This window comes from Semicossyphus pulcher, unplaced genomic scaffold, assembly GCF_022749685.1.
Source record: "Semicossyphus pulcher isolate SPU_LCO1_2020_fin unplaced genomic scaffold, fSemPul1.0.p SCAF_9, whole genome shotgun sequence".
NCBI classification, from domain to species: Eukaryota; Metazoa; Chordata; class Actinopteri; order Labriformes; family Labridae; genus Semicossyphus; species Semicossyphus pulcher.
In genome coordinates this window covers 23,285,281-23,294,560 of record NW_027211770.1, presented here as the reverse complement: position 1 = coordinate 23,294,560, position 9,280 = coordinate 23,285,281, and the positions used below count along the sequence as shown (strand labels likewise).

General features: G+C 41.1%; 1 protein-coding gene across 2 annotated transcripts; it reads left to right on the top strand.

Annotated features, from left to right (window-relative positions):
• The first annotated feature begins 1,540 nt into the window (after positions 1-1,540).
• On the top strand, positions 1,541-8,823 carry LOC138584128 (endoribonuclease ZC3H12A). Of its 2 annotated transcripts, none has more exons than XM_069656290.1 (6): positions 1,541-1,659; positions 2,795-3,172; positions 3,721-3,860; positions 6,545-6,779; positions 6,957-7,063; positions 7,204-8,823. In XM_069656290.1, exons 2-6 carry the CDS (start codon positions 2,805-2,807, stop codon positions 8,220-8,222), a joined length of 1,869 nt encoding a protein of 622 aa, XP_069512391.1. In that variant the 5' UTR covers positions 1,541-1,659; positions 2,795-2,804; the 3' UTR covers positions 8,223-8,823. The 2 variants fall into 2 exon arrangements, with proteins under 2 accessions (XP_069512391.1, XP_069512390.1); XM_069656289.1 differs by having other exon boundaries at positions 2,741-3,172.
• The last annotated feature ends 457 nt before the right edge of the window (positions 8,824-9,280 follow it).

The following is a 9,280-nucleotide window of genomic DNA, read 5'->3' as shown; positions in this document are numbered from 1 at the left end:
TAGTGTAAAAAGGGGGGTGATGACTCCAATCAAAACAAGTATGAGGTGTTTGAACGCAATCTGTTGGTGGATGGCTTTATTTCTTTTGTGTTTGTCGTATGAAAAACCCTACTAGTGTTACAGCAGCCAGTTTCCTGTATGTTTTCTTGCTTTCTGACTACATTAGAAATTCTATATATGTAAAAGTATTAAAGCTGTTCCCCTTTAATTTGCTACAAACTGGGTGCACACATTTTATGGAAATGCCAAAACAAATGAGAGTATAAAGCATTGTTATTACACCAAACAAGAAAGATATCTATGTTTTATGTGTTATATGTGCATTGTCGTTTTTGTTTTGTTTTTTCTTCAACAAAAATGTGTTTACAAACACAAAAACACAGTATTTATAGTGACTTTACTTATATTTGGGGTTTAATTACACCCCAGAGAAGTCTGATATCCGGTTTTTCCTCTAAAAAACACATTTATGAAATTGCAAGTGCAGGAATCTGACTACACTTATCCGGTACTTGTGGTGTGTTAAAAACTTGTCTACAGCAATTACTGACATGAAGCATCATGATCAAATTTTACAGAGGTAATACATCATTTTGTGTGGCTGACTTCTAAAACATGCTGTCAGCAGTCTGTAACGTCTACAGTTAAAAGACAGGTTAATGGTTTGCATATGATTGATTATTCTTGCTTCACTTATCATTCAAACCAGTAGCATTGTCAGAGTAGATTTTATTGCATGTCATAAAATGTAAAGTTAAAATATTATTCCTGTTTTTGATTCCCCACCAAAAAATCTGATTACATTCAATAGACAAAGGTTATGTGTGGGTAGTTTTGTCATCTTGCCCTTTAACCACTAGGTGGCGTCTTGTGCCTGATATGTTGTTTGTTTTGGTTTTAGTGTGGCCTAAAACTTACAAATGCTTCCTCACATGAACCACTCACTGGGTCATCAAAATGTTAGGGTTTTTTTTTTTTGTTTGTTTATGCATTTATTTTTGTAGGCCTTTTTTGTTTAGTTGGGGCTTGTTTGTTTGTCTGTTTGTGTTTTGTACTGATAATATGCACAACTTTAAAGACAAAAAAGATGCATGTTAGAAACAATAAAATAAGCTTTAGCTTCTACAATACAAGTCCCTAAGATAAGCCTAATCTAAACATGTTAGATATTTCTCTCCGTTTTTAGTTAATTAAACATACGCGATAACGTCTTTTTTCCCTACTGTGTTCTATAAAGAAATACATTAATTTAATTTTAATTTGATTTAGATTAAACAATTGCTTTAACGCCACAGAAAATAAAGAGCGAGTTTCATTCAAATGCTTTTATGGCCACTGAACTCAGAAAATTCCCTGAAGGCAAAACAACAACAAAGAAAGTACGAATCACACCCACACATAAAAAAAGAACAAGCACAACGGCGAGGCTGAGTGACAGCCAGAGGAAAACGAACAGCTTATCTTATCTCTGATGTATGCAAATTCTTCAAAGCTCTGCATGCGTCCGTCAAGAGGAAGACAGGAAGGGAAGAAACCATTTTCCAGGAGGGAGGTGCTCTGAAGTCGGAACTGTGTCAAAGTTACTGTACCTGGAAACATTAACAAGAGTTGTGTGTGACTTCTGCTAACAGATGGACCCAGAGCTGACAATCAGTAAAGGTAAGTTATCGGGGGGGATTTGTTGATGAGAAATGGGCTGTTGTCTTACCTGGCTGCCTGTTAGCGGTGGAAATGTCCACTTGGAAACTCGTACTTGTCACTTGTATCACGTAGATTTAGCCTCGTTTACTCGTTTGTATGTTTATCGTGCTAGCAGGGTGTACAAACCGATAGTGTGTAAAGCAGCGCAGCGTTTCTTCCTGTAATGTTCACCTCTTTTCACCTAACAGAGGATGAGAGTAAAGCTGTGCGAGAACAGACTTTTTATACCAAAAAATGTGGTAGGGAATCATTTACACTAATTTTATAACGTGAATATGTTGACTTCCGACAAGGTAACGTCATGTAGTTGACAACATTTATAGCAAAATGACTTTTTGGGTGCCTTCGTAGCTTCCTCCTGTACACCTAGCCTTTTCTATTAATGTGGAAAATGGCAAGTGACAGTTCTGTCAGGAGCATGAAAGTAGTAGAAATATTTGGGATACATAATTTATTAAAGTACTTTGGTTAGTTAAGTTTGAACTAACTTTGTAGGCTGTACGTTGTTTTCTTGATTTATCATTTAATGTTTTGACCCACAAAATACAAGAAATTATCTTCAATAATGTAAAATGTAGCTTATAAAACATCAGAAATATGTCCATTATATTATTCCAAAAGTCGAAATGTCCATTGATATTAAGCTTACCATAATTTAAGATAATTAAAAACAGCAAATTCTCACATTTGAGCATCTGTCAGCGCTGAAGCGGACATTCTTTGCTTGCAAAACAATGATTCATTTTGTGTCCATCAATAAATTGCGATGCCCTAGAGGCAGTCTGGCTCTTTATAATAAGCAGTTGGTGGAGTTATTTTAATTTCAAGCTATGCAACTCAGATCTTTGTGATAAGCCCTTATGGTGGTACCAAAATATTTAAAATATGGAAGGTTGAATGCGCTTAAAATCAGATGCAAGTGTAAGGTAATTTTTAAAATCATAATACTATCTAAGATGAAATTAAAAAAGAAAACTGGATGTTAAGAAGTAAATGATGTCATTCACATTCTCCCTTAATTTGATGTCATTTTCCTCAGTCAGTCAATCAATATCCTCCTGCGGCTGTGTGACACATCTTCTATGCTGCCCAGATGCTCCAGGATGGATCAGGAACTTCCCAGCCAGAGTTCAGCGTCAGACATGCCTGAAGCAGACAGCGATGAGCTGCAGCTCAGAGTGGACTTCTTCAGGAAACTGGGTTACTCCTCAGCAGAGGTGAAGGCTGCTCTGAGGAAGCTGGGCCTAAGCACGGACACTAACTCGCTGCTGGGAGAGCTGGTCCGCAGCAGGACTAGCACTGCACCCAGCATGTCCAGTACTGACAGTGATGAGAGGAGCCTAAAGGACATACTGCTGCCTCCGAGTTGGGCCCCTGGACCCAGCAGAAACACATCACAGGTCGGGGACTGGAAGACTACAGACGCAGAGCTAAGGCCTGTTGTTGTTGACGGCAGCAATGTTGCCATGAGGTAATCCCAATTATTTATTTATTTTTTATTAGATCATCAACTTAAATCATAATTCATCACCTTCATAGCTGCTATGCTTTGCTACTTTGAAGAGCTGTTCAAGTACCTGCACACAAAGCGACACAACAGACAAAGCAGGCTTTGTGTACCTGGGGACAGTAAAGCACCTGTAAAATAACATGTTTCACCCTGTCATCACTCATTGTCATGATGATATTCAACTCTGACCTTGAAACATGCATTTCCATCGCCTTGTCACTTGACTATTTAAAAAGGGCGTTCACCACCCTGCCTGTGCATGTTTTTGTAAGGGCCGAAGCTACAATATGCAAATTCTACGCACACACCTCAAAATCTCCACCTGTCATTAGATATAAGGTGTTATACATCAGGTTCACAGCGTGTCATAGCCTGAGGGAAGGTTCATTCAGAGGCATGGTGGCGTTAAAAACAGATCAACTGAATATCTCTCCCTTTCATTTTATATGTAGCTCAATTACTTACTAGTGCTTACTAACTAGTCTTCTCTCACCTGCTTCTTTTTACAGTCACGGCAACAAGGAAGTGTTCTCATGTCGGGGCATCCAGCTGGCAGTAAACTTCTTCCTGGACAGGGGTCATAAAACCATAACTGTGTTTGTTCCTACTTGGCGCAAAGAGCAGCCCCGACCTGATGCTCCCATTACAGGTGAGCATCCAGGACACATACAACCAAGCAGAGGCCAACACATGTTTTTATATGAGGGTCTGGTTAAAATCCAAATGACAGTGACCTACTTTTATCGATTCTTGATACATGCAGTTACGGTGAGCTAGGCTCACTAGCTTACCCTTTTAGTTAATAGCGACAGCATAATGTTAGCATACAAGGAAAACCACAAATCATTTGTTTCGCTAACATCATCTATCATCCCGATGTTCGGCGCTAATTCTGACTATATCCAGTTCAGTTGTGCGTTCAGTCTATTGCTAATCCATGCTATCAAGTTCAGTTCATCATGTAGCTAGCCTATTCAAACTCTGGATATACTGTAAGGTTGATAGCTTTTCATTTGCGACTTAGCTATCAGATTATGATTTCTGTGAGGGGATCTAGCTAAACGGTGATTTTGTTTGTAGTTTGAAGTTTGCTGATAAAGGTTTGCTTGTACACGTTGCCTACTGAATAATTCTCTGAAAAAGCAGATCAGGAAAGGACAGTATTTTCCTAGAATTCATGCGTGACCAGGAAGTACCAGCATTTAAAAGCGAGACTGGATGCCAGTATGCTTGGGTACGTGATATTAGTCATTTGTGATGCTGCTGTAAATAAAAATGCACGTATCGGAAACAAAATACTTTGATTCGGTCTGAGTCACTCTCAAGGAACAGTCAAGTCTCGTCTTACAGGAAGGAAGTAAAAAATGCTAAGCTGTTGGCACCTCTTAAGCTCAACACTCAGCCCGCTAAATCTCACTTGTTCAATATGCACACAAAACAAAGTAGAAAAATGTGTTGTCTTACAAGGGGTTTTTCCCTTTTGTTACTTCTTGGCTGGGAGCAATAACTTCCTGTAGTCCCTGCAGGCAACTAGGCCATCTTCGGCCTCGTCCAGCACTTGACCCTTGTGTATTTAGATTGTGATTTTACACTTTGTTTCTTGTTTAAAGAAAGATTAAACGTGTTAATCAGTGAGGTTTAGAAGTCTTTGTAGGAGGGTTAGTAGAGATCAATTAAGTTAAAACGTTGATCTCTTCCGTCAGCCAGGCATCAGTCATCTATTCCTTTAAGTTTTGATTTCCCCATTCAGAGCTTCTCTTTTACCAAGAAATGTGATTTGACTACTGTTTTAGTCTCCTCTTACACTGTAGCTTGAGGTTTGCGTATTCCCGCTTCTGTGATTCATGCCTGTGGTAGCCATGAGATAATGTTTCACTGTTGTTAGCGGAAGAATTGCTGAACTCATGCCAAACCCATGGGGCAACGCAGCTGAGATTGTGAAACAGAGATTTATCCAACCGGATATCAAGTTGTGCTTCAGTATGAGGCTAGGACAACGTCACATGTATGTGGGCAGACAGCGAGAATGATAGTGATTACAACAAAGACCTCCACATTCCCGACAGATGAGTCACTTTACATGTTTGGGTGTATCTGAACCATCTAGATTTGCATCATATCCAGACTTCACAGTCATCTTTTAGAACAGGGGTGGCCAACCCTGCTCCTGGAGAGCTACCTTCCTGCATGGTTTAGGTTTCTCCGCACTCCAACACACCTGATTTAAATGATCTGCTCGTTATCAACCAACTGAAGCGTCTCAGGGGATCGATAATGAGCAAAACATTCAAATCAGATGTGTTAGAGTGCGAAGAAACCTAAACCATGCAGGAAGGTAGCTCTCTAGAAGCAGGATTGGCCACTCTTGTTTTAGACAAAAGGCTGCCTTCATTCAAACTATTCATGTGAAACTCACTTCTGACAGCTCCAACAACAAATATAGAATGAAGGGTGGTTTAAAAGTGGTGCATCATCACCTTTAGTAACTGTGTAGCGTGGGGGAAGCGAGCCAAAGGTTCTATTTGGATCATGTGAACAAGGAAGTAAAAATCAGCCTCCAGTAATTCGTGGGAAAGTCCTATCAGGAAGTCCACTTGTGTTTTTTCTTCCACACCTCGTTTACTTTCAGAGTTTGGTTAACTGTCAATCATCTACAGCAAGGGATCATATACAGCACGGGGTTAAGTGAAGGCAGAGCAGACACACAGAAACACTTAGTTAGAAAAGTGCCTGTAAGTGTTTCAGTGATTTGTCAGCCGTACACACGTCTAGCTTCCTTGCAACCTGGCCTTTTGTCTATTCATAAAGATTATATTCATTTCACTTTTAACTTCTTCTGTGATTGGTTGCTTGGACTTTCAAAAGTTCAAACTGGGCCCCTCCTCCTGGGCTCTTCGTCACCAGAAGCTAACACCGACAGCATCACGGTTGCCTTTGTGCTAGCATGCTAACCGCCGGTTTCTTTTGCGCTAGCATGCTAACCGCCGGTTAGTTTGTCCTACCCGGTTACCCGGTCTGAATGGGGCCCAGTTGCTAATTTGAACCACTTACCTATACGCTGTGATTGACTTAGGGAACCATAACAGCGCCCCCTCCTGAAAACGTAAAGCAAAACAACAGAATAGATGCAGAGGGAATGGTCTCACTAGTGTGCACACACACTCACCAACACTCATGTATAGAGGCCCATAAGTGATGATTCATATTATATTTGTAAAAGTCTATATTTTATTTTTCTAAGAAAATCCTACTTATTATACCTTTAAATACAACTTTTCAGCCTTTTCAGCATCACTGTACAGCTGTCTGACTCATAGTTATTTGCACTTTCAGATCAACACATCCTCATGGAGCTTGAAAAACGAAAAATAGTGGTCTTCACTCCATCGCGGCGCGTTGGGGGTAAGCGAGTGGTTTGCTATGATGACCGCTTTATCGTCAAGTTGGCGTACGAGTCGGAGGGAGTGATCGTATCCAATGACACATACCGGGACCTCCAGGGAGAACGACCTGAGTGGAAGAGATGCATCGAGGAGAGGCTTCTCATGTACTCCTTTGTCAACGACAAGTAAGCAATCAGCCTGTGTTTCTACTTGAGCCTCTGAGGTTTCATATTGAAGCTCTGTTAAATGTGGTTCCTGAGGGCATACCGCCTCTTCAGGGTGTAATCAGGGAAACATTATTCTGCAGGTGATTTGGCACAAGTGAAGGAAAAAATGAGTTACACCTATTTCTTTGCGTCCAGGTTCATGCCTCCAGATGACCCTCTAGGGCGCCACGGCCCGAGTCTTGACAACTTCCTCAGAATAAAGCCTCTTCCTTCAGAGCAAAAGAGACAGCTCTGTCCCTATGGTGAGATATGATTAGCACAGAAGTCTGGAGGAGGGTTCCTTCGCCTTGCCTTCACTTTTTAAATGTGTCAGACAAGGAAATAATTTGGTTCCCAAATGAGATGACCTAAAGCTTTTGTTTGTCCATTTTTGTTTCCTCAGACAAAAAGTGCACTTACGGCATCAAATGTAAATTCTACCATCCAGAGCGGGCGAACCAGTCCTACCTGTCTCTTGCTGATGAATTGAGAGAAAAAGCTCAGATTTCTACTGTAAAAGAAGAGAGAAGTGCAAGATTATCACCCAGACAGCTTCAGGCTGATCCTGGGCCTACTCCCAATGCCTTTTCACATCCTAAAGATCCGGAGTACATTAGAAACCAGCAGAGTTCTTCATATCCCAGCCTGGTTAGTGAAAATACACTCCAGTATTGGAAGGATCCAAGAAATAGTCCGACTCATATGCCCTGTTCTGTATCAGGAAGCCAGTGTCATAAAGAGTGGCCTGGGCTGCACCAGCTGCCCAATCATTACTATGCCAGCATCTCTCAGGAGTACCTGGATTCTGGCCTTGGCTCTTATGAGAGCCAGTACTCTGACTTTTCACATTGCAACAGCGCCCACAGGCTCAGGCCCCAGCCGCAGAGCACCCTCACTGGACCCAGACATACCTCAGTGCATTCAGAGAAAAATAACATCAGTCAGTCCCACAGGTGCTGTTCCCCTGTAGGGCCCTCGGCAGCTCAGCAGCACCATCATGGAAACCTGGACTCAGAGGGTCAAACCAAATACCACACCTACCCTCCGCACATGTTCCCGCCTTGTGTACCACACCAACACAGCCTCCCCGGCCATTTCCATTACAGCGGGGCTCCAAATCATCAGCAAAATTACTGGTCAGATCCTTTTCAGGGGCTGCCCCAAGCCAGGACATCATGTAGTCTCCCCTCGTCGGTCCATTCTTCACACTCTCACAAAGGACATCAGTACCATTCCTGGGGCCAACATCAGCCTTCCTCCGCTGGGTTTGGTCCACAGAGGTCGGAGCTCCGCAAAAATCTGCAAGCCATCTTCAACCCGCAGCAGGTGGATACGGTCATGGAAATGTTTCCACATCTGATGGATGCGGAGAAACTTGCTGCTGAGATCCTCAACCTGAAGGCTCAGGGAGGGATATTCTGATGACTCCTCGTCACTCAGAAATAAACATGATACTTGTGTCATAGCAAACAGAGAACCTCTTAAGAAGATTTAATAGTGTCTTACGTTAAGGTTATTTGAAAGCCAATGGTGAAGATGTTTCACTCTGTGTAATGTAATTATGGAGATGCAGTTTGCTTGTCCTGAGCTGTATGCATTTGTATGACATTGTCAAATGTGACTATGACATCCATATTTTGGATGATAAGTGCCTCTAGATCAGAAATAATTGTAACTAGAGTTTTGACTGTTGATGCATATTGTGTCACGTGAAATATTTTAATCTTCTAAGTTCTCATATAAGGTGTAGCTACAGTATTTCTGAACAGGCAGGATTTACAGTAAATCCTAATCCAATCAGAAAACAGAGAAAAGACTTGGGCACAAGCAAAAAGCTGTTTCTGTAAATCAGTGTCAGTTTCATGAAACATTCAAGTATTGCTGTAACACTACGTGTGTAAATGGGTTACTGTGCAAAGATTATACAAATGTATTTTGAACTAAGTTCTCATGAACAGTTGTAATTTATGCTCTTTTAGAAAATCCCATTGTAAATACTGTAAGAATTCATATTAAACCTGCATAAGACTATAAACTATAACTATAAACTAAGAATTAAAAGTCATGTTTCAAAAACAATGTGTCAGTTGGACTTACTTCTAAGGTCTGCACTTCACCAGTCTTTCCTAAGCATAGCTTATGCATCTACACAAATGTCTTTAAAGTTCATCGGAGAAAAACTTCCCTTCCGAGCCGAAGGGATTAGAGACATTTTCCACTCTTTGACACATGTTGCAAGCCCAAGCAAATCATTGTTTTCCCAGAGTCTGAGGAGAAAGGCCCGCCAGTGTTTTTCTGCTCATGTGAAGTATTTTGCTACTCTGAAGTTGAAGGATATCCATGACATTTTGTGCAGACATAAATGATGCACATTTGCTGAATCACAGGGAGTTTCCCAGATTGTGTAATAGCACCACCGTTAGCCTAACATTGAAATATCAAATATATTAAATAGAATACTGTGAAATGTTATGAAGACA